Source organism: Pseudorca crassidens, chromosome 14 (genome assembly GCF_039906515.1).
Source record: "Pseudorca crassidens isolate mPseCra1 chromosome 14, mPseCra1.hap1, whole genome shotgun sequence".
Lineage (NCBI taxonomy): Eukaryota > Metazoa > Chordata > Mammalia > Artiodactyla > Delphinidae > Pseudorca > Pseudorca crassidens.
This window is the reverse complement of record NC_090309.1, coordinates 4870956-4896111: the sequence shown is the minus strand read 5'-3', so window position 1 is coordinate 4896111 and position 25156 is coordinate 4870956. Positions and strand designations below refer to the sequence as shown.

At 42.3% G+C, this 25156-nt stretch overlaps 3 protein-coding genes across 6 annotated transcripts in view; 2 read left to right on the top strand and 1 right to left on the bottom strand.

Annotated features, from left to right (window-relative positions):
* SLC9A2 (solute carrier family 9 member A2) overlaps window positions 1-9826 on the top strand; it is an 87099-nt gene extending 77273 nt beyond the window's left edge. The window contains exons 9-12 of the mRNA XM_067704049.1: window positions 2619-2715; window positions 4946-5077; window positions 6535-6625; window positions 7651-9826. Coding sequence (XP_067560150.1) covers window positions 2619-2715; window positions 4946-5077; window positions 6535-6625; window positions 7651-8021 — 691 coding nt within the window. The 3' untranslated portion in view covers window positions 8022-9826. The remainder of the gene's footprint in view (window positions 1-2618; window positions 2716-4945; window positions 5078-6534; window positions 6626-7650) is intronic.
* Window positions 1-18616, bottom strand: part of MFSD9 (major facilitator superfamily domain containing 9) — a 28449-nt gene extending 9833 nt beyond the window's left edge. The window contains exons 1-4 of one of the 4 annotated variants that reach the window (XM_067704053.1): window positions 18403-18616; window positions 14129-14216; window positions 13476-13519; window positions 562-3501 (exon numbers count right to left, since the gene is read on the bottom strand). In XM_067704053.1, coding sequence (XP_067560154.1) covers window positions 3475-3501; window positions 13476-13519; window positions 14129-14216; window positions 18403-18543 — 300 coding nt within the window. In that variant the 5' untranslated portion in view covers window positions 18544-18616 and the 3' untranslated portion in view covers window positions 562-3474. Of the gene's footprint in view, window positions 1-561; window positions 3502-6650; window positions 7981-12649; window positions 12857-13475; window positions 13520-14128; window positions 14217-18402 lie in introns of those variants that run through there. The other 3 variants (XM_067704052.1, XM_067704050.1, XM_067704051.1) reach the window with 3 other exon arrangements.
* Window positions 18617-18672: 56 nt separating this feature from the next.
* TMEM182 (transmembrane protein 182) overlaps window positions 18673-25156 on the top strand; it is a 67984-nt gene continuing 61500 nt past the window's right edge. The window contains exon 1 of the mRNA XM_067704048.1: window positions 18673-18862. The gene's annotated coding sequence lies outside the window, so the exon portion shown is untranslated. The remainder of the gene's footprint in view (window positions 18863-25156) is intronic.

Below are 25156 nucleotides of genomic sequence, written 5' to 3'. Positions count from 1 at the left end.
GAAGCCAGTGGTAGAAGCCAGTAAAGGCAAACGTTTAGGGTTAGGGAAAGTAGGTAACAAAATTAATGGATAGCTACATAGCTGGGTAAATGATTGCCATATTGACCATTCCACCTCTCCTGAAATGTTTTCTTTAGAGGAAGATAGAAGCAAAAAAGGAAGGCAATAGGGAGTCATATTTCTGGCAATAATGAACCGAGGGCCAGACCAACTACCTTCTGAGAAAACTAGAGGTAAAAGGACAAAGTATGTTTCGTCCAAAGTATATTTTAAATATCTGCTTGAAAGCTGGAGAGTACCCTTACAGTGAGGAATTTCTTGGTCAAGAGTCAAAAAAGCAGGAAGTTCAAGAGGATAGAACTGGTATTTGTTGCCATTTTCTCTCTGGAATACAGAGAATGTATCTGAGACTCTAAAAAGCTAAAACAGAGGTTTTGACAGACTAATTGGTCTTAGAGAATAAAATGGGAATTCAGAACCTACGAAGAAGGAGGAGCATTTGTATGTACTCAGCTCTAGGTTTTCCTTCAAAATCCTACACCTTAACCCTCAAAGGAAAGAAGTCCAGCCTAGAATTATCTCAATTCATGATTGTTTAAATCATCAGAGACTGAGATTGCCTCTATCTCAGCTGCTCAAGGGAAGTACATTTAAATCTTCTCTGGAGGAAATAATATTGTAAAGAGCGTTAAACTATCTTCATGATTTTTTTTATATATAATGTCTAGCACTCAATCCAAAATAACCAAGCATATGAGTAGACAAGGAAATGTGACTGAAAATATTGAGGAAAAGATCAACAAAACATAGAGTAATAATAGGCACAAAGGGGATTCAGATAATTGATTTATCAGACAGTGACTTTAAAATAGAAACAATAACATGTTTAAGGAAAGAAAATGGCATTGACACTTTTGGCATCCTCATGGAGACTATATAAACAAAAAATATCTAAGTGGAATATCTGAGCTAAAAATAAAGTAACTAAATTTAGGATCTCATTTGGTAGGTAGAAAAACAGATTAGACACAGCTGAAGAGAGAAGTGATTAATTGGAAGATAGGACAGAAGGAAATAACCAGCATGAAGAAAAGATGAAAAAGAAATATATGGGATAATTTCATATATATATAGTGAAAAGTTCCAGAAGGAGATGAGAGAGAAATTGGTAGAAGCAATATTTTAAGAGATAATGACTGAGAACTTCCCCAAATAGATAAAGGATATGAACTGTGACAACCCCAAGCAGATTAGATAGGGAGAGAACCAAATGAGATACCTGCTAGTAAAACCACTAAAAGTAAAAAAATACAAAGAGAACCTCTTAAACATACTCAGAGGGAAAAAGAGACTTATTTTCTTCAAAAGAGAAAAAAAACCTGGCAACCGATTTTTCAGCAAAACCAGTGGACACCATTGGTAGCTTCAAAAATTCTGAAAAAGTGTAACTGAACTTAGAGCTCCATATCCTGCTAAAATATCCTTCAGAAAAAGTAGAGTTAAAACTCGGGAACTTCCTGCGCTTAGGAACACTAGACAGCACTTCAGAGCTATGCTTGGGGACCATTTAGAACAGCAAGATCACCCATAAAAAGCACAAAAATGTGAAAAACATGGCACTAAATAGGCTGTGAAAAGGACATTTTTTTTTACAGCATGAGAGCTGAGACAAGGGGGCAGATGAGTTTCACCTCATTTGGGAACGTGCATGCCCAGCGACTCAAGTTTTTCTCCACTTTGCACATGTCTGTGAATGACTAGGACAGTGCGATGAGTACTGATAATGTGTTTATAAATTTTAGCGAGTAGTTGAGCTTGCAGATACGGAATCCCTGAATAATGAGGATCAATTGTATGTACATACATATTATAAATGGTGTCTTTGTAAATGTTTCTAAGGAGGTATTTAAAAGAATAGACCATAATAGCAAAATGCAGCTAAAGTTTTTGTTGGGGAAAAAAATCCTATATTAATTTATGGAGTATTAGAAATAATAAAGTGATAGCATTGCAAGCTACTCTGGTCTTTCCTCCTTAAATAATTGCATGAATAGACCCTGAAAAAACTTGTGCATGATTAAACTTGTATGAATGATTTTGACACTGAAATCAATATTTTAGATTTTTGAATTATTTAAAAATATTGAATAATTCCTAAGTGTTATTCTTTAAGATACTTCTTTTTTAAAAAAATTAATTAATTAATATTTTATTTTTGGCTGCGTTGGGTTTTCGTTGCTGCGCGTGGGCTTTCTCTAGTTGCAGCGAGCAGGGGCTACTCTTCGTTGTGGTGTACGGGCTTCTCATTGCGGTGGCTTCTCTTGTTGCACAGCACGGGCTCTAGGCACGTGGGCTCAGTAGTTATGGCTTGTGAGCTCTAGAACTCAGGCTCAGTAGTTGTGGCCAATGGGCTTAGTTTCTCTGCGGCACGTGGGATCTTCCTGGACCAGGGCTCGAACCTGTGTCCCCTGCATTGGCAGGCAGATTCTGAACCACTGTGCCACCAGGGAAGTCCCAAGATTCTTCTTCTTAAATGATGATATTATATCTCTAAGAAAGAAAATTGATGAATTTGATACATATTGCATAGTAAAAAATTTTTTTCTAAACTTTCACAGTGACTGTCGTGAAGAAAAAATAAGGAAGCTCACACCTGGTGAAATGGATGAAATTCGAGAAATATTATCAAGAAATCTCTATCAGATCCGTCAGCGAGTAAGAATAATTTACTTAGCAAAATATGTATTTGCCTTTGGCTAAAAATATGTCTTCAGATTAGATGCTGTCCAGTTACAGTGGCTGTTGTCCCACCGTCATGCACCCTCAGCAGGTCCCACACCAGACACTTCCTTCCCTCAGACCCACCCCAGGGTCTTTCCTTTTAGGGTACTGCCCTCCTCCCAGACATCTTGGTCAAGGCTCTAGGCTGGAGACCCAGGGAGCTGGGAGTTCTGCTACCAAAGGATTGGAGATTAAAAAAAAAAAAAAAAAAAAGTGTGTTATCTAACGGTGAGGAAAGCAATTGATTGCTCTTTAAATTTTTTTTTAATGAAATAGCTTTATTGCTTAGAAGAAGCCTTTTAAAAATGTATTTAACCTTCTTTGTTGTTCATAAAGTGCGATCGTTTCTTCCTTTCCTGTATCTTCTGAGGCACTTCCTTCAAACCATTTCCATTTTTAACACCTCGTTCCCATAGTTTGCTAATAATACAGTTAACAGTGCATACAGTTTGCCGAGCCCCATTTCTCTGCATCGCGTGTATTACCTCTTTTAATCCTCTAACAAGTGGTGTTATTATTGTCTCCATTTTACAGATAAAGAAACTGAGGCACAGTGAGGTGAAGTGGCACAGGGACACAGCAGTTGTCAGGGGTCCCAGTCACTCACATCAGGGTCATTTCCGTGGCTTCTTAGCTGGCCTCCCCACAGACCAGCCCGTTCCATCCGACATTACGGCTGCTCCATTCTTTTCCTCAAGCCCCTCGTAACGCAGCATCCCCCTATTTAAAATGAGACAAAGCAGTCGTGGCTTTCAGGCTAAACTAACTATTCTTTCAGCCTTTGGGATCTATTTTTAAGTTCCCCTTTCTACCTCTCCCTCAGCCACCCAGACACCCACGGAGGACAGGTCTGAATTCATTCCTTGGACTGTGTTGCTCTCCCCTGTGTCTCCACTTGGAATGTCCCACTTCTTCCTGTCAGTCCATCCATATTCTCCAATTTTTAAGGTTTCCCCAACGCCCTCTATGTTGTTCCCAGACCTGTCTTTGAATGGGATAATAGCACTTAGAGCTCCTACATGCCACGCAGTTCTAGTACCTCCTTTTGTGATTTAGTTATTATTTTGTTAGCTTTCAATGCCCAACTAAGATAGCCAGTTCCTCAAGGCAGGAATTGAGTGCTGTTCTGCATTACTTCTGTTTATCTCTGCTAGGTCTGATATAGTTCTGGGGATAAGGGTATTCCCAAGAAGTACACATTATTTCTATCAGAAAATGAATTTAATTACTAAATACAACTTATTTTAGGAAGTGGATTTCTCTAGAGCTTGTAAAACTAAAAATATTATGCCCTGGACAGCCCTCGTTTATAAATTGTATGGCTTCAAATACCAGGACATGATCATTACTGAGGGAGCCAGCAGCTTTTCTCAACTTGAAAAGAAATGTTCTTGACTTAATAGAGGGTCATGGCGCCACCAAGTGGCCCAAAGTGGTTGGTTTCTGTACTAGCAATTACTATTCAATAGGGAAGGTATGAGTTGACTTGTGTTTTTCCCCAGCCACTACTGATGGGTAAATATAGACAGGGTACTTCAAGGTAGTCGAAGGTGCTTGATGAATGCGATCATTTTCTCATTTATAAAGATCACACTTTTCAATGAAAAAAAAGTATTCACCGACTCTTATTAGAACATGAATTCTTCTTTTTTCTTAAGTAGAGGATTTTATTTGGTTGAATCAAATACATAGTTATTGAATACATGTGTGGATATATGTATTGACTATATCTATGAGTAGAACAAAGCACTGTATTCCCTGCAGAAGATACAAACGAATAAAGTACAGCTCCTGCTCTGACACATTTAGACAAGACCACCACCATCACCATCTTCATCATAGCCAATAACAGTAGGTAATATCAATTGAGCACTTCTCTGTGCCCAGCACAGTTCTAAGGGTTTCTGTGACACCGACATACCATATATTTCTACAAACAACTTGAAATTACTACCACTGTTACCCTTAAATTGAGATTTGGTAGAACATGAATTCGTTCAAAATTTGAAAGAATGTTAACTTCTATACTTCTTGTTTTTCCCCTCTGCACATTCATTGTTAAGTACCTATCAGAGGTACGAAGCCAAAGAAATGGAGTAAAGTTTTGGAATTTCCGGGCAGTGATCATCATTTTTGTAATACGTTGCTTGTGTTTTCATTTCAGACTTTGTCCTACAATCGACACAATCTGACTGCAGACACGAGTGAGAGGCAAGCCAAGGAGATCCTGATCCGTCGAAGGCACAGCCTTCGGGAGAGCGTTCGGAAGGACAGCAGCTTGAATCGGGAGCACAGGGTAAGGGGGCTTTGTGGCTCTGGGACGCAGAAGGCTCCCAACAGCAAAGCCAGGATGGCCCTGGGGGGCTGATTCACAGGAATCCTGGGATGGAGCTCATCATCACGTCTTTCCAGACGTTGCTCGGACACCTATCACCTTCCAGACACTGTCTAGGCACTTGGAATACATTGGTGAACAAAATGACAGAGCTCTTTTCCCTTGTGGAATTCACATTCTAGTGGGGGAGAAGGCTACCGGGAATGGACAGAATAAGAAAAGTATCTGTTATGTTAGACGCAGTAAGTGCTGTGGACAAAATAAACCTAAAAGGGCTGAGGAAGGAGATTGGGAGGATGGAGAAGGGTCATACAGGGTACAGTTTTTTCTTTTTTTTAACATCTTTATTGGGGTATAATTGCTTTACAATGGTGTGTTAGTTTCTGCTCTATAACAAAGTGAATCAGTTATACATATATATATGTTCCCATATCTCTTCCCTCTTGCGTCTCCCTCCCTCCCACCCTCCCCTCCCACCCTCCCTATCCCACCCCTCCAGGTGGTCACAAAGCACGGAGCTGATATCCCTGTCAGGGTACAGTTTTAAACTGAATGGAAGGGCCAGGCTTCATTTGGAGTCTTGACCTTTCCAGGGAGAGGGTGCAGCCTGAAGGGGGGCTGCCGTGCGTGCATGTGTGGAAACTTCTAGGAGGCCGTGTGTGTGTGTGTGCACGTGCGCATGTCAGGGGAGTTTCAGATGCTGTGTGCTCAGCATTCGACTTGGCCCAGGGCATTGCCATAGATAAGGAAGCCACTTTAAAAGGATATTCTGATTGATTGATCGGACATAGCAGGCAGTGCATCTCATTCTCAATAATGTTCTATACTGAGCTGTCAGAGACCAAAACGGTTATGTGTGCACAATATTATTTTTTTTTACATGTGAAATGTGGCAGCATCGATTAAAAGTTAAAGAAACTAGAGACTGTGGCTTTGGATGCCACAAGTGCCAGCACGTTGGCTATAGTAATACTTTCTGTTCTGTCATTTTCAAGATTTGTGAAAGTTAATACAACTTAAACATGCTACATTTTTCATGTATCTTCCTCCCTATCCATGTAGGTTCTAAGTCTTTTTTAGCAATGCTTTTATAAGTGGGTGTTTCTGTAGCTTTTCTTTAAGAAAAGCCGGTGGTTTTCATACCTTGTTCCTAAGGGTCCCACTTCATTTCTGTTTTCCTTAGTAGTACTGATTTCCATGATATTTTAGGAGAGGTTTTACCTATTTTAAATAAAATGACTATTACTTGGAAATTTATTCCCCATCCCTACAGCTCCTCACCCAGTAGTTTCGGAATCTAGAGCTAACATTTTAATTTTTAACACCAAGGTTAGGTTTGACATAGAATTCTAAGCCCGTAACATACAATAAATGACATGTGTGTCATCTAAACAAGGTTTTCTATTTTTTTTTTACAGGTTTCCACCTCAACCTCCCGATATTTATCCTTACCAAAAAATACAAAGCTTCCAGAAAAGCTACAAAAGAAAAAGAATATTTCTAATGCAGGTATTGAATACAGCTGGAGCAAAAAGACTTTAAACTTATTTATTAGTGTTTATAAAATAGAACATTTTTCCTTCTCTTTTAAGGACAATGAATGAGTTCAGTCGTTTGCAAATCTATAATAATAATTTGGTGACCTTTTATTAGTGTTGCATCCTTTTGGAATGGCGTTCTGTGCACGTTATACGTAATTCAATCAGTTATTTGATTCTATTCGATGTAGCAAAAGCAGATGTCACTGTGTGTGGCTGATGAACAGGTAAATAGAAAGCTGTCAGCCTTCAAAGGTTTAAATTTAATTCTGTTACTCTTACAACATTTCTAACTTTAAATGTTCATAATAATTTTAATATATTTTCATAAAGGCAACTATATAATTGACTTCTGGCTGTAATTATTAAAGCTTTGACATGACGGCTAACATCTCTTCATTCGATGGTAATCTTTATGTAGACTGCAAGCCATATTGGTGTTCTGCCCATTTTATGAAAATATAAAGGAAATAAAGCTGTGCATGAGATTGTACATCCTAGATCAAGACAAGAGTCTTCATAATAGCAGCTAATTACTGATCTGTTTACCGTGAGCCAGACACTGAACTGAGCCCCCTGGGGCCGTTCTGACGGGGCAGGTGAGCGCACAGCTGCCGCCAGGTGGTCTCAGTTTGACATCCAGCTCCACCACTTACTAATATCTTTTGAACCTCGGTTACTTCATATGTAAAGTGGGTGGTTATGAGGATTCAGTAGGTTAATGCATTTAAAAGCGCTTAGGACAGTGGCTGGCACATGGGAAGCTCTTCAGAATTAGCAAGAGTACACACTTGTGGACATGCGTGCTCATGGGACTTATGCACGCGCCCAGGACTCAGCTGGAGTCGGGGTGAGCCCTCTGGCCTCCCTGCCCGACCCCCAGAGCCCCAGGGAGGGCACAGCAGGTGCCAGACCCACAAATGTATTGGCCAGTCGCCTGTAACACCTTCTCCCTAAAAGGCCCGCCCACGCTGTCCTTCTTTTGCTCTCTGGCAGGTGGCAACAGCAGTGACTCAGACCCAGACGTCGGGACCACCGTCCTCAACCTGCAGCCCCGAGCCAGGCGCTTCTTGCCAGAACAGTTCTCAAAGAAAGCCCCCCAGGCCTATAAAATGGAATGGAAGAACGAGGCAGATGCTGATTCCAGGCAAGCGCAGCCCTGCAGCTCCCCAGCTGCCCACAGCAAAGAGGGGGGCCCCCAGGCCCCAGGCGTGCTCTGCCAGCCCCTCCTCTCCAAAGGCCACTTTAGCTCCATGCGGGGCGACCACATGAACGAAGGCATCCGACCCAAGGCGCCACCTAGGCTGGTCCGAAGGGCATCAGAACCTGGAAACCGGAAAGGTCGATTCGGGATTGAGAAGCCTTAATGGAAATGGCCAAAGCAGACCTGGGGGGACCGGCCCTGCCCAGCTGTGGCTGGTTACCCAGCAGCCTGACACAGCAAGGGAATCCACTTCCAACCCTCTATGCACCTAAATACTGTCCTTGGGCGGTAGAGCCATGCCTTTGATCCATGGGGCAAATGCTTATCCCAAGCAGCAGAAAATCAAAGAAACAAAAGCCCCATAACATGTCTCATAGGACCTGTTGCTAGCAGTTGTATTCTGTGCAAGCCTGAAGAAAAAAAAGCCACGTGTGCCTTTATTGAACTTGAAGGACAGAACTTGAAATTTTTAACACACCCTTGTTGGTGAAAGTTTTAATATATACATATATGCCTCAGATTTTATTTATGAAAAAATATGTATATCTGCAATTAGTTTTTCAGTGAACGGCACTGAAAATACTCAGAACACCTTTCCATGGCATCCAGGGCAGCTCCTAGAGGATGGGGGGCATCAGCTCAGGGTGGAGGTGTTTCCTGATCCTGAGCTGACGCCAGTTGGTTAAGGAAGAGCACGGCACGGAGCAGAGACCCCTGAGGATGGCAACAGCCAGAGCATCTAGGCAGAACCTCGTGGCCTGGCTCCCAGACTGTAGCGCCTATGAAATGATGAGAGTCAGCTGGTTTTCAATTTGTTCCTCGTTCTACCGCGTGTTTTGGGTGACATCTAGATTCCATCTCCCCGTCGTGTTTAAATGGTACAAAGAGAAGGGCTGCGTGGGTGACACCAGCTTATGCCAGACTCAGAGCCAGCTTGTGACAAAGTCTGGCCTCACGTGGTGGGTGTGGAGATGACAGGGCAGCGCCTGCACAGCTGGTTGCCGGGTTTTCTCTTGTGCAATACTGGGAGGAGGATGCAGGAGACCCCCTGTCACGCCCACCTGCAGCCACCTGCTTTAGACCTTTTCTGTAGCACATTCTAGAACTTTGAATCCAGGACAGAGGCTCCAAGCAGACAAAGATAAAAGTAGGGATAAACAATATTCCAATGTTTAACCAATTGGTGAGAATTCAAGTTTTGAATTTTATGCAGGAAGCACTTTGGAGAATGTGGGAGTTCTCTTTTTTTTGCACTAGTCTGTAATTTCTTACCTCTCCCCCCTCAAGAAAGTAGTAGCTCAAATTCTTCATCTAAAAACGAATTCTACTCATCTGAGTACTTTTTAAAAGTACAGCAGAAAGACAAGAAGTGGAACATAATCATTAAAGATTAATATTGGAATCTCTCAGACGATAGATTTTAATGGCCTGTCACTCTTCCCAGAAAAACCCCCTCTTTAAAACTTGACTAGAACAAGACTCAAAATTTCTGGGTTTAGATATGAGATGAAGCCACTCATGTAGTCCCTTGGGTTCACATTGGAGATACAGCAAAGGAGACAAGCGACCACCTACAATTGCTGGAAAAAGATGAATAAATTAAACAAAAAGATCCGGTACTTAGAAATCCTCAGCCGTAAATCTTATCCCTTCCTTCTTCCTCCACCAATGTGAAGTAAATCTTCTACCTTTTTTTCTCATGTTCTAAAATCTTGGAATACTGCTAGATTGTTGGGCATGAGACAGAGGGAAGGGTAAACACACAAGGTACAAGTTCAAAAAGTGCACGATTTGTTTCCCAAACTCTCCCAGGTTGATCAGTGGAAAGCAGTGTAGACGTAATTTGAAAACTGCAAGTTTAGGACCCTGTGCCAAAATTCTTAATTTTAAATGGAAATATTTATATATAAAAAATATATATGTATTTCATCTGCTGGAAATAAATTAAAACTGACTTTTAATTTAGAATTTTCATTATAGGACTATGATTCACCAAGACATGTGATGTATATTTTTGAGAGTTTGAAGACTAAGTTACAGTTTATGAAATCTGAAAAGGAAGCTGAGATGTAAAATTATCTTAAAAATGAATTTCCTGATTTTTCTTGGTGTCCTAGATTAATAAATATTAGAAGGAGTCTAACGTTCTGGAACGGAAGGAGAAAAACATGGAAATGTTTATGATGATACTTCTTGTTAAGCACGTAGACCAAATTCAGCTTTCACCAATTAAAAGTCAGGTAAAACACTTGGATGACATTGTGTAAATTTCTAAAAAGGAACACTTATGTCATTTTATCTTTATTATCAGTTTAAATTTTTCCTTATCTGTGGAATGATAAAATCGATGAAAAAGAAATTTGACTTTAGTATTTTCTCTGTACCTTCTTTTTATGAAATTATTAATTTCTAGACACTACAGGAGGAGAGGGTATGGAGTTGAAACCCTTTAGCTAAATGTCACAACAATCTAAATTTCTGCAGTACAGAAACCTCCCTGCCCTTGTAAATAATTCCCTTGTTTCAAACAACACTTGATCCGGCCAGAGTTCCACTGTGATTGTGGAATTTTGATGGGTCTTTCATATTTGTTGTCAAAAAAATTGATTTGAACTATTTACAAAGTCAGGGCTTATTTCTTTATATGTGATGCTAAGGCTGGTTATTGGGAGCAGTTCTGTCAGTTAGCAGACAATTAGAAGTTGGCCCCAAAGTCTGACACTTTTTAGAAACATGTGTTTGCTGTATATGCCCCCAAATATTCAGGGTGAAACTCCCTTCGGCTTTTGCTAAGTTTTGGAGTCGGGGTGTACCGTTTTACCTGGTGGCGGGGGGCGGCATGTTTCTTTATATAAGAAGCGAGAAGCAGTTACTTATTACATGTCTCAGCACATTTTGCATCTGTTGCATTGCCCAAATCATGTTTATGTTAAAACTGGCATTTCACAAACAAGTATGAGAACTAATATTTTATTAGTTCCAAGTGCATACTTTACTCTTTCAAGGGTGATTGAAGGGTTTCTTTGTGCAGTTGATGTAGCTGTGACATTATCTGTTGAGGCCTGAACACTGAATATTGATTCCCTCCGTCAGCTTGAATAAGCCAGGCTCATGAATCAGAACTGTCTGGTGATCTGGGATTTTCTGGTTCGTTTTTTTTTCTCCACTCTTAGAGCAAAATGGGTAGTTTGCTGGGGTTTTTCTGGTTTTTTTTTATGTGAACCAATTTTTTTCAGTCTTTATTGAATTTCTTACAATATTGCTTCTGTTTTATATTTTGGTTTTTTGGTGGCGAGGCATGTGGGATCTTAGCTCCCTGACCAGGGATTGAACCCGCACCCTCTGCGTTGGAAGGCAAAGTCTTAACCACAGGACCGCCAGGGAAGTCCCAGCTTGCTGGTACTTTATATCCCACATTTTAACCAGGTCCTTTCTTCAACCTACCTGCAAGGCAAGTGAGAGCCCCAGCTGGTAACTGCTGCCTGGCAGGGACCATAGCTCTCGTCCACGATAAATGACAAGAAATGACAGCTCCCTCTGGAATTTTTCCCAATGTCATTCACTCCCCACGTGGCTGACACCCTCAGACGGTCGGTCAGCAGATGGTGGCCAAATACCCAAATGGTTAGTTAGTTGTCGAGTGTTTTCAGTGTTCTGCTGGCACGTCATTTTCCAATCCCGTTTATATTTCTAGTTTTCTACAATTCTTTTTCAAATAAAATTCTACTTGACCACCTCTAAGAACAGTCAGTAAACTGTGGGTAGTTCTCATACTGGTCTGGTCAGGGAATGAGTTTTTCTGTGTGCAGAGTTAACCTAGCTGCTGTAAATGGACGGTCACGTTTCAACCCGCATGGCCTATTGATTCTTTTGGAGGGCTCGGGACCTCTCAGTCTGTCACAGAGGTTTTATGGGGACCCGTCGTCCTCGTATTGTAGGGTGGAGAAAGTCCCTCCGTGAGATGCCCAGCCGACTTTAATGCTGGACATACTGGTGGTGACTTTTCTGATTTTCATTTCTGTAATGGAATACTTTGAATTAAATATTCAAATGTTTTTCCCCTTTTTTATTTCATTGGGTCCTGCTGAGTCATAAGTACTAGTGGTAACTGAATTTCTAATTTAAACGAGGCTTTTTTTCTACTTAAATTTCTAATTTAAATGAGGCCTCCAGTTACAGTATCTGCCAAACAAATTGTATGTGTGTACGCTGACAAAGGAGTGCTTCTCCTGGTTTCTGTGAAATGTCGTACAGAAGTTTAAAATACTAAGTTACACGGAAATGTTTAATTAGTCACTATGGAGAAAATCATACATCACATGAAACTAGGAAAGCCCCAGAAATTCCAACTTTTATATTTATACATCAAAACCATTCTCATTTGTACTAAATGGGGTCATGAGAGCTGGAATTTGTGAAAGAAGAATTTTTAAGAGTATTAAAGTAGTTTCAGGGCCTTCCCTGCTGGCGCAGTGGTTGAGAATCTGCCTGCCAATGCAGGGGACACGGGTTCGAGCCCTGGTCTGGGAAGATCCCACATGCGGTGGAGAAACTAAGCCCGTGCGCCACAACTACTGAGCCTGCGCTCTAGAGCCCATGAGCCACTACTACTGAGCCTATGTGCCGCAACTACGGATGCCCACGCACCCACAGCCCGTGCTCCACAACAAGAGAAGCCACTGCAATGAGAAGCCCGCGCACTGCAACGAAGAGTAGCCCCCGCTCTCCGCAACCAGAGAGAGCCCGTGCGCAGCAACGAACACCCAACACAGCCAAAAATAAACAAATAAATTCATTAACAAAAACAAATAATAAAATATATTTTACACATGAGCCACTCTTCGGGAACATAGTGTTGTATGTACATGGTGTTCACTCACTGTGAGACCAGCTATTTAGACCAAGGTCACAGCTGATCAATCCCTGGGACAAAACTGACCATTCTGTTTGTACTGCACGAATGACTGGACGCCGAGGCCTCAGGACCAGCATGGTGCACTGGAGGGCACACAGGAGCAGGAAAGAAGGGGCGCATCAGTGACAGGTTCTGAACTGCAAACTACTGCGTGGTGAGAAGTGGCAGTGGCGAGGTCAGCTCTGGATCTTTCTACCCCCTGCGGTCGGTGTACAACCCACCACTCCTAGTGGCTCCTCCGTCTATACACTTAAGTTTTATAATTGATAAGCCATGTAGTTCAAAAAGGCCCAACTTCAAATAGAATCCTAAGATCTGAATGGATTTGATGACTGTCAATTAATTGAAACAAACAAAACTGGTAATAACTTCTGTTTACATTCTTTTCTCCTAGTACAAATTTGGTAGGGAATCATGGGAAAAACATGTTACAATTTAAAAAGCAGGCTCTCATTCTGACTCAGCGAGTCCTTTCAGATCCAGCCACGCAATCTCTTCAGGCCTATGTCTTCTCAGAGGTCAACTGAGGGAGAGAGATGACCGAGGGATCCTTCTTGAAATAAGGGCACTGCCAGTCCTCACCATCTGCACACTTCCTTTTTGGTAAACCTCAACCCCCTATTTTACTACAGCCATGATGGGTGGCCTCAGAGGCGTAGGGTTATACTTTCAACATGTGTTGCCAGGTGGAAGAGGACTTACCACCAATGTGCTGGAAAAGAACTGCAAAACGCTGCAGGAGGAGCCTGTAAAAAACATAAGTGATATCTATAAAATCAGCTAGACCCATCACAAAAATGGATGAAATTAACAGAAAAACATTAGGGAAAAAAAGACCATTTTTAAAAAGTAAATTACCCCATAATAATTTTTCAGATGGAAGAGTAAATTAATATAATTTTTAGTAAAAGGCCTTCAGAATAAAATGGAGGGAAAGCAGGAGAGAGACTAGAGGCAAAGGTCACCCTTAGGGACCTTGAGAGAGTCCTTCTCACCCTGCATGAGGCGAGGAGTCATGACTTCTCCATGACTATAACATTAGGCTACAGGTTCCCGCAGGCAGGAGTCCATGCCTAACCAGCTCCCCGGAGAGGCTCAGTAAGTACCTGTGACGTCACAGGCGGTGTGGGGCATGGGGGTGATGCTATACCTGGAAACCTCTCTGAACATACGTAGTCTAGGAAAAGATGAACTACATTTGCTCCAGGGTTGTACTCTGAAATAGTCTGAAATTCATTTTATCCCCTTTTCAGTTCACCGTTGGATATTACTTAGCTAAAAGACTGATGTGTTTTCAGGTACTCAGTTCAGGGGGGTTGAAAATCAGTGCCCTGAAAATGGGCAGGATTGCTCACCTACTATTCCAGCAACTGCTGGACTCGCTCCAAAAGACTTGACACGAAGGCTCAGTAAAGGGACGACCCTGCTAACACCAAACAACTCCTAAGCAACAAAACGCTCATTAACGCAAATTGGAAACTGAGGCCTGGGTGTCTTTAAAGTGGTGATCCTAATTATAAACTGATTTAAAAAACCCCACAGCATCTAAAATTTTGAGCAAACAAGAACTCAAAATTGTATTCTACAGTAAGCTATACTCATCAAATTCAAGGCATCAAGGAATCCAAATACAATGTGTAACAAGAGCTGCCACCTGTAAATGCCTGGATCGCCCTGAGAATCCATTTTAACTTTAGCTTCTTTGTCACTGATCCTTAATATTCAAGGAGCGTGCACTACATGCATTCCTCCAATTTAAAAAATGGAGGTAATGAAATGAGCCAAGAGGGAGGGGTCATGCGTATTCCTGAGCAAAGCAGCACCTGTTAAATAATGTGACATTCCTCCCGGAGTCAAGGAAGGAGACCCATGTGCCGTCTATAGCCTGACGAGGTAAGACCTGAAGGGAAAGTCTCAGTACAGCAGAAAGGAGAGAGAAGGCTGGTGTACTAGGGGGTGGCCTGCCGTTCTTCACTAAGGCACAGAAGGTGCATGGGCCCTGGGGTCAGAGGTTTTCAATTCCAGCTCCATCACTCACTAAGCATGTGCCCTTGGAAAGTTATTTCATGTTACCAGTGTCGGTGCTGCCATCTGTAAAAAATGGGGATAACAGTACCTGCGTGGTAGAAACGGGATGAACATTAAGAGACATGATGGCTGAGGGAGGTCTGACACAGCAGAAGTGGAAACGTGTTCTCTTTCCTTCAATTCTGGGGTAAGTACTGATCGTTTGGGCTAATACTCTTGAGTTAGTAGAAAGACATTTTTTCCTTTAAGTTTTGTTTTCCTTCCTCTGTCACTTGGTTACCTGCTACAACTGGTTCAGGAGAGGAAAAACACATCTTGCACACACACAGAGAGTTTTCTTTATATTCAACCCAAATTCCTTTTCCTGGAATCCTGGTTAAATAGAAATATCTTTTTTCTTCCACAATTAATCCTTTGCTTCCTTCTCTTGGTGGCTGTACATTAACCTAACATAGAAACACGAACTTCCAAATACGCTTCTTAGGGGCCCTTTTCCATGGTTACAGCTTTAGATGGCCATATACTTAATATCCAGTGACCTTAAATAGCTGACACGTTTATAATACCAGAACCATGGCTCATTATTTCAATTTTAAGACTACTTAAAATTTCCTCTGTTTCTGAGCCAATTTCTTCTGGGCTTTACTATCAGCTTTGCCCCATCAGCCTGCTGATGATTTATAAGACTCAAAATACATCAGCTAGCTGTTGAATTTTCTGGCTTTTTCAGAAAAGGAAACTCAATTGTCCAACAAGATTCTTTTTCCCAAAAAAATTCCCAGTACCACTTGTCATTTATTTCAAACGATTATTCTAAATAAGAAGGGGAGGGGAAGCTGTAAGCAGTCAGGCTGAAATCTATAGGAGGTAAATATGAAAACGGCAACTCATAACAGACTTACTTTAACACTTAGCCTGAAAAATATTATCTTTCTCTAGCCGGCTGCTAGCTCTTTCCTCTCAGGAAGTTCTGTTTTAAAATTGACTTCTCCATGACTATAAAAGGCAGCTTCTCCCTTCTTCTGAAGCCATAGCTTCTTCAAAACCACCCTCTTTTGAGTGCACTTCAAATCTGGCAACTGGTCATGTGCTTATAACCATTTATAAGGAAATCAGGTGAGAGGGGACCACTTAAACCCTTCTCGGGGAACATCTACCTCTCTCAGTGATATCTGATGAACACATTCTAAAGTTTTAGGACCCTTTTCAGGGTAGGAACCCAAATATTTCTTGATTAGTGGATTATCTTTTTTTTAAAAAAAGAATTATCACCTGACTAAAGCTGATTAAATGGAATCTAAATCTCTCCGGGTATCTGGAGGAAAGAAAGGACCGCAATCATAGATCTTAGCATCATCTTAGGATGCTAATCAAAAAGTACCTAGAGGGTCATCTTAGTCTTCCTTCCTGAACAAATTAAAACCTGGAAACACAGATAAGAGCTAAAAACAAAACATTTTGGCAAATGCTTTCATCTTATTCCTTTCCTCTTCCAATTGGAAACCATCTTCCTAAAAGTCTTAGGGGTCTTTACATCCCTAGGTATATTAAAAATAACAACTAAATTATGTATAACATTCCTTAGATGTTAGCTAACAAAGAGCCTTTAGATTCTTCAAGGATACCCAAAGTGGCATGTATTTTAATTGTTTACAACGTTTTCCATTAAAAAATTCCCTATTCTCTTTTAACTCTGGGAAATCTTACATTTTCTCCTTAAGATATTAGAGACCTAATGCTTCTTTCTAATTATTAAAATTATTAAAACTTTCCATCAGGCTTGCTAGATTAGGCTGTGCCATGTGCACAGCATGTAGCCAACATACGAGAAGCTTGGAATATTTAAATCTGTATCGGAAGGTCATAGTGAATGATCTGCAAATTTATTTCAAAAATCTCACACTATTTTGCATTCTCGTCATGTTGGTCTCCAAAACTCTCTGAACCCTGGTCTGGACTTTCCAGGTAAGGGTCCTTTTCATCTGGCAGAGCCAGATTCCAGTACCATCTGAGTTAGGGTGGTCCCCATCCCCTACCAGAGCATGGATGACACAGAACTCCCTTTCCAAATTTGAAGAACCACCCATAGGGGACGGTTCTGAATTCTGGGTGACTGGATTGGAAGGCTGAAGAGGCACCACATCCTGAGACTGAACTAAGATTAAAGAAATGGGATCAGAAGGAGAGCCAGGCTCTGAACCCAAGCACTGAGCCTGGGGTGGGGTCTGCCACGGTAACTGGAGACAGAGAGCCTGGTGCAAACGCTGCCCTCCCTGGGTGTCTCATGGTTCTGTGTCTAAGGGATTTGATGAACATGCTTTCATCGTTGTCTTAACAACTACTAGCTCAACATTAAACTTTACAGACTGTTGAACACCTTGCACTGAGGATGGGGAAGGAGGCTGTCTCCCCACTCCTCTCCTAGCTAAGCACAGCTCAGCATCCTAACTCGAGTCAGGCATCAGACTGGGGAGTCGTGATCTTCACCTGCATCTGGGCAGCAAACAGTAATTCCTCTTTGCCAGGACCCAGTGCCCTTGGGGACCATCTTCAAGGCCTCAGAAGGCAGCCTCCTCCCATTGACACTTAAAACTGACCAGCTCCTTTTGTCTTCAAGATGAAGTCCCAGGCCCAGCAAAGAGGAAATCCTCCTGGGTCCTTGTCCCAAGGCTGCCCTAACCCGGATTAGCTCACAACCAGGGCAACTGAACCAGGCCTAGACTTGGGGAAAGAGGGGTGAAGAGGCAGATGTAGGGTTCCCGCATATAATGGCACAGGAATTACCAACACAAGCTCAGTTAGTAATACTGCAGGGTCTTCCCGGTTGGGAATGTGTATTACAGTGCCTGGAGCTCCATAACCCCTACCCCGTAACAGGTTTTCATAAATTCCATGAATAAATGGAGGGCCAGCTGGCTGGATGGCTTACCCTACCATACACTCAGTTTTCTAATCTTCCCATTCTACATGGGAAGTTAATAATTGTCCTTATTAAACCAGGACGCGCACACAAGTCGTAACAAAACCGAACCTGCCTTGTGCAATATATAAAGTTTGTCGAAAGGCAGATGTGTATAATTCACTGTGATTTGCATTTTTAAGCATTCCAGTCTACCAGGAACCCTAAGGAAAATGTACCTAATTCTGCCCAAGCGGGGTGACCACCAGAACTTCCCCAGCTGGCCTGGTAAGAAGGACCTGCGTGTTCCTACCGCTCCCGTAGCTACTGCACGGCTGGGCTTCCCCAAGCTTGCCCCGAGCGCCCCTGCTGTCCAGGCTGCAGGTGATGCACCTGCCACAGGATCTAACACCCAGGGTCACCCTCGAGCGCGACTCGGTCACCGAGTCACACCTGAAGCTGGTGCTGGAGCGTCTTAAACGGCGGGGCTGCGGTTGGGGGGCGCGAACTGGACCCAGTGCAGGCGCGAAGGGCAGGCCTCATTTGTGGTCAGGTGCAGAGCGAAGGGGGTTACGGGGCAAGAGCGGGACTGAGAGTTAGGGAGGCATCACCAGGCAGACCGCTGCAAGGAAAAGCACCCTTGATCGGGTTCCAGGTCGCGGACGCAGCCGGCACTTCGCGCCCAGCCCCGCACGCACTCACCAGGAATCCCACCAGGTAGAGACAAAGCAGGAAGCGGCGGGCTCCGACGGTACCGGGGCCGGGAGCCCCCGCCTGGGTCCCTGTCCTGGGCTTCTCCCGCGGCCACGGTGTCGCCGAGGCCAGGCCCCGGTCCGGAGCCATGCCGCCTCAGCCCCAGCGTTCCGTAGGCTCACACGCGCTGGGGGCTGAGCTCACCTGACAGGCCCGCGGCGCTGGCCCCGCCCCTAGGCGGAAGCGAGCGGCTGCGCCTGCGCAGAGCTGAACGCCGCGGGCGGGCCTTCTTGGGCTGTGCTTCCTAAGCCGGCGCGGCGGGGGGAGTCTGCACGGGTTCCCGCTGGTTCGCGTCCCGCCCGGGGAGTGGACGTGTGTGCACGACGCGCTGGTTTTATGACGGTGATGATGAAGCTCTGCGTATCCTGGGGATAAAGAGCCCGCCGCCCATGCTATTGGAGGGCTGGAGGTAATTGAGATAATGAGCTTCACCTGAGGAGTGGCAGGGGTGGGCCTAGGTGGTAGCGCCGGCTTCGGTGGGAAGATGCGCAGACCTAGGGCTCTAGTTGGCTGTGACTGACCTGGAGAAAGTTCCTTTGGCCCCTCCCGGTTTCGGTTTGCCCCCTTGAAACACAAGAGGACATAGTGTGGACCAGCCTCCTGGAGTTGTGAGGATTCTACAAAAGCCGCGGGCGCTTTCTCTGGGGCCCGCGACGGGAACTCACATCTGGAACATTCGCTGTCCTTTAGGCAAGTTGGAGCCTCTGTCCTTTAGGCAAGTTGAGGTTTTCCATCGCAAGAGGGCAGGGCTTCCACCAGGGGCGTAACAAAGGTGCTCCTGAGAGGAGAGGATGCCGTCATATGGACGTTTGGGCCTCCAGGTGCTACCAACCCGTTAGGAAGCAAAAGGGGTACCTCTCCTAGCTGGAGTGATGGAGCCTGGTTAGCGAGGAGAAATTGGGTGATGTACAGTGGAGTGAGGAAGGACTTTATGTGGAAAATTCCAGAAACATAGAAACAAAAGCAGATAGAACTCTGGAAAATCAGTTCCTGAACTCGCGAAGGAAGAGTTTCATCCTTACATGGAGTAAAGACCCCTGACCAGCTTATGTTTAGGCTGAGGGCAAGTGAAGGAAGAAATAAGTAGGAAAAAAAAAAGAAAAATCAAAGAAAAAAAATCTCAGTTTTGGAATCAGTGTCTCTTGTTATTCCTATAATAGCTGTTTCCAGGAATAAGTTGATTAAGGGACACTTAGTTTCACGCTTCATTTATAGATATGAAATTTTATATGTTAATTGTCATGCTGTTGTCAATTTGAATTAGGTCATTAACATTACTACTGTTTCTGAAATCTCTAGAAAAGTTTTCTCCTTTAGATAAAGAACCTTGGCAAAAAAAAAGAAATAGGTAGCAAAAGAAGGAAGCCATAGATATCAGCTAGGACCTTGGGCCCGGGCCCAGTACAGAAGTGAGGACTTGTAGAAAAGCATATTTTCTCTCTGTTATACATGTGGTTGTTCGCGTATGCTAATCTTCTTCTGTCTTCTTCCAAGTGTAATTTTACATACAAGCAGTTGGAGCCTAACTTTACAATTTAGTCTTTAGGTAACAGAAAATGTAGTAAGACTGACTGAATTTGAGGAGTAATTGAGTAATGTATAGAGCCAGAATGGGTGCAACGACCGTTGAGACTTTTTTCCTTGTGTTAGGTGGAAAAATAGAGTTGTTTTATGAAAATTGAAATGTGAACAGAAGGGTGCATTTGGAAGCTGAGTACCGAAGAATGGACCGTGCCAGTTTTCAGTTTATTGCTCTTAGCTCCAAATACACGCCTTATTGCCCTGCTGTGTGACCCTGGAGCTGGACCTTGTAAACATATCTCCTTTGCTAGGTGGCATGATGTTAAACTCTGGCAATAGACCGTGCTGAGGGACACTGCATGGGGAAGGAGCTTCTCTTCCAGTGTGAGTGTGCTGTGTGTGGTAGCCAGGAGAATGTGAGACACTTAGTGTTCCTTAGCCCCCAGCAAGGTTCAGTGGCACCCATACAGGCGGCAAGTTCAGTGGGCATCCCAGCTGCTTTCCAGGGGAACCTCCCAGGTGCCCTAGCAAGTAACTTCTGGCCATTTCCATAGGCACCCCTCTGGTGGCTTCCCAGTGAGTTTCATCAGTTTCCCAGCTGAATGCAGTAGGCAAGCACAAGATATAAAAGACATCTGTATTTGACAGAAAGATATAAAATTGTCCCTATTCATAAACCACATGGTCATCTATGTAGAAAACACTAAGGAATCTACGAAAAAATGTACTAGAACTAGATCCCAATGGAGTTAAACAAGATAACAGAAAAGTAGCTGAAACACTCAGAAATATCTGGAGATTAACAGCACAGTTCTAAATAACGCATAGTCAAAGATACACTCTCAAGATAAATTTAAAAAAATATTTTCAACCAAATGAAAGTGAAAAGACAACTTATCAAACTTGGCAGATGCAACAAATGTGGCCTTTGGAAATTTATAGCGTTGAATGCATATGTTAGAAAAAAGATCTAAAATCAATAATCCAGGATTCCACTGTAGGAAACTAGAAGGAGAGCAATTTTACTTTCTTTGTTTAGAACCAACTTTCTGATCTATATCACATTCCTTCTTCCTGAAGAACTTCTTTTAACATTTCTTATCTTACGTGCTGGCAATGAATTCCCCCTGTTTTTATTGTATGACTAGGCTTGTTTTTTCCTTTACTTTTAAAGGGTATAGAATTCTAGAGTGAGATGTGGGTTTTTTCTTCATTCAGTCCTTAAAAGATTTCACTCTATTGTTTTCATCCTTGTATATTATCTGATGATACGTCTGCTGTGTTCTTCTGTAGGTAATTTGCTTTTTCCCTCTGGCTGCCTCTAAGATTTTATCTTTTTCTTTGATATTCAGCAGTTTGAATATGATAGGCCTACTTGTGTGCTTTTTCTATTTTGGTATTAATCCTGCTTTATACTGTCTGAGTTTCTTTGATCTGTTATTTGCTGTGTTTCTCATTTAGGAACATTTTCAGCCATATTTCTTCAGATATTTCTCTGCCCCATTTTCCGCCTTGTACTTCCGGGACTCCAGTGATGCAGTAGCATGACCTAATGCTATTACCCATTAGACCTTGAATGATGTGTTCTGTTTAGTTTTTTCTTTCACTCTTTTTTTCTTTTCATATTTCAGCTGGGATAATTTCTATTGATCTGTCTTCAAGTTCACTGATTCTTCCCTTGTCTGTGTTTAGTCTGCTGATGAAATTGTCAAAGACAATCACCATCTCTGTTATTGTGTTTTGATATCTAGAAGTTGCATTTGATTTTTTCTTACAGTTTACATCTCTGCTGAAGATGCCTATCTGGTCTTAAATATTGTCTACCTTTCCCAACATAATCTTTAACATATTTATCATAATTATTTTAATTTCATTGTGTGATAATTTCAACATCTGTGTCATATCTGGGTTTGGTTATGACGATTGCTTTGTCTCTTCAGACTGTGTTTTTTCTTTCTTTTTTTTGAAACAACATTACTGAGATATAATTCACATACTACACAATCAACCTATTTAACGTGTAATTCAGTAACTTTTAAAATATTTACAGAATTGTGCGACCATCATAAAAATCAATTTTCAAATATCTTAATCACTCCAAAAAGAAAACCTGCACATCTTAAGCATAACCCTCCAAACCCCCAGCCCTCCAAAGCTTAGGTAACCACTAATGTACTTTCTGACTCTATATTTGCTTATTCTGGATATTTCAGAATGCATGGAATTATATAATATGTGTTCCTTTGTGACTTTTTTTTCTCTTAGTATAATGATTTCCTAGTTCATCCATATGGTAGTATGGATGCTAAATAACATTCATTGTATGGTTATACCACATATTATTTATTCCTTCATTAGTTGATGGACGTTTGGGTTGTTGGTTCCAATTTTTGGATATTATGAATAATGCTGCTGTGAACATTTGTGTACAAGTTTTTGTGGAGATATGTGTTTTCATTTCTCTCACAGTGGAGCTTCTAGGTCATTTGGTAACTTTACGTTTAAACGTGGAGGAACTGTCAAACTGTTTTCTACGGGCAATATATGAGTGTTCTAATTTCTCTACATCCTCATCAACACTTGTTATCTAATGATTGTGGATTTACATTTCCCTGATGGGCGATAATATTGAGCATCTTTTCATGTGCTTATGGGTCATTTGCATATCTTCTTTGAAGAAATGTCTGTTTAGACACTTTGCCCATTTCTAAACTGGTTGTTTGTCTTTTTATTATCGAGTTGTAAGAGTTCTTTATATATTCTAGATATGAGTCCTTTATCAGATATATATACTTTGCAAATATTTCTCCCAGTCTGAGGGTTATTTTTTCACCTACTTGATAGTGTCCATTAATGAACAAAAGTTTATTTTGATAATGTCCAGTTTATCTAATTTTTGTATTGCTTGTGCTTTTGCTGTGACATATAAGAAATCATTGCCTAATTAATGGTCATGAATATTTATACCCGTGTTTTCTACTAAGAGTTATATGGTTTTAGCTCTTACATTTAGGCCTGTAGTCTATTGTGAATTACTATTTTTTGTAAATTTTGCGAGATAAGGAGGGAGTGGGCCATGGCTAAAATGTCAAGGACTCTTGCTGTTCTTGTCAAAATTTAAGTAGATTTTTTTGAATAAATGTTTCTTCATTTGCTCTTTGCTTTTAGGACAATTTTCTTAGACTTTAAATGGTCAGATGTTTTAAATAGATTTCACGAGTTATACTAGTTTCACTGGGGAATGGATCCGTGGAACTGCCCTGACTGTCATTCTGGAAGTAGAACTCAGACTGGTTTTTCTTGCTTTTCACGTTCCTGTAATATTTTGTTGAAAGCTTGGCATGTTGTATAGGACAGTAATAGTGAAATTATACTAGTACGTATATATACACACACTTTTCCTCCTGCCAGTCCTTCAGTGTGAGGGTGTGTGTTAATCTGGTCGAGAGTGGTCTGAGACTGTAGTTTGTTGTTGCTGTGGTTGCCCTCCAGACACCATACTCTTGACCTTTCTCTAGTGCAGTGTTTCTCAACTACGGTGATTTTGCCTCCTGGGGACATTTGGCGCTGCCTGGGACATCTTTGAATTTGGGGTGTGCTACTGGCGTCTAGTGAATAGAGACTAGAGATACTGATGAATAGCCTACAACTCATAGGGCAGCACCCCACCCTCCACAACAGAATTATCCAGTACCTAATGCCTGCAGTGCCAAATTTCTGTTACAGTTCTAGGTATATTCCAGTGTTTTTTGTACTTGACCCATGTTGGCATGTTGGTGGCCGGCAGGGGAGGGGAGCATTCTCCGATAACTGTGTCTCAGCCAGGCTCTGTCTTAGACGGGCCCTGCGAACCTGAGTCTTGGGGGTGCAGCCTTCACAAATGCTCCCATCCCTCTTTCAGCTGTAGTGCTGGGTCTGGCATCACATATTCCAGCTCCTCTCTTAGGGACAGAGGTTTTTTTTTGGTTGTTTTCTTTTTAGTAGACTTTATTATTTAGAACAGTTTTAGGTTCACAGAAAAATGGAGCATAAAATACAGAGAGTTCCCATATATCCTCTGTATCCACACACACAAACCCAGCCTCCCTGATTGTCAGCGTCCTGCACCACAGTGGTATTTTTCTTATAGTCAGTGAACCTACACTGACTGGTAGTTATATCCCCCAGAGTCCATCGTTTACTTAAGGGTTCACTCGCGGTGTTACATGTTCTATGGGTTTGGACAAATGTATCAGGATCTGTATCCACCATTATGGATTCATACAGAGTAGTTTCTGTACAATTCTGCATGCTCTGTGCATAGTCCTGCTTCTCTCTCAGGGGGAGAAAGTTCCTCCTTCCTCCCTTCTTTCCTTCCTTTCTTTCTCTCTCTATCCCTTTCTTGTTTTATTAACCTCTTGTCTTACTCAGCTACAGGGGGAGAAAGTTCCTCCTTCCTCCCTTCTTTCCTTCCTTTCTTTCTCTCTCTATCCCTTTCTTTCTTGTTTTATTAACCTCTTGTCTTACTCAGCTACAGGGGGAGAAAGTTCCTCCTTCCTCCCTTCTTTCCTTCCTTTCTTTCTCTCTCTATCCCTTTCTTTCTTGTTTTATTAACCTCTTGTCTCACTCAGCTACAGAGGGTTTCCACCAGTGCCCTAATGTGACAATTTTGTTGCTCTTCCCCATGCAGATTAAGGCTTTTGTTCCATAGGGGAGGGAGGTCAGTGGTTTGGCAGTGCTTGCTTTTCTGCTCTCCCAGCCAATACCGAGATGGGAAAGGATCTCAAGGATTGTTGAGAAAAAGTAAGCTCATCAAATCCTCCTTTATTGGGACCTGCAGGGTCTTCATGCTGACCACACTTGGCCTGTATTGATTCATTAGACCTTTTTTTTTTTTAAAATAGATCTTTATTGGAGTACAACTGCTTCACAATACCGTGTTAGTTTCTGTTGTACAACAAAGTGAATCAGCTATATGCATACACATATCCCCTCCCTCTTGAGCCTCCCTCCCACCCTCCCTATCCCACCCCTCTAGGTGGTCACAAAGCACCGAGCCGATCTCCCCGTGCTATGCAGCTGCTTCCCACCAGCCAACTATTGTACATTCGGTAGTGTATATATGTCGATGCTACTGTCACTTTGCCCCAGCTTCACCTTCCCACCCCATGTCCTCAAGTCCATTCTCTGTGTCTGCCTCTTT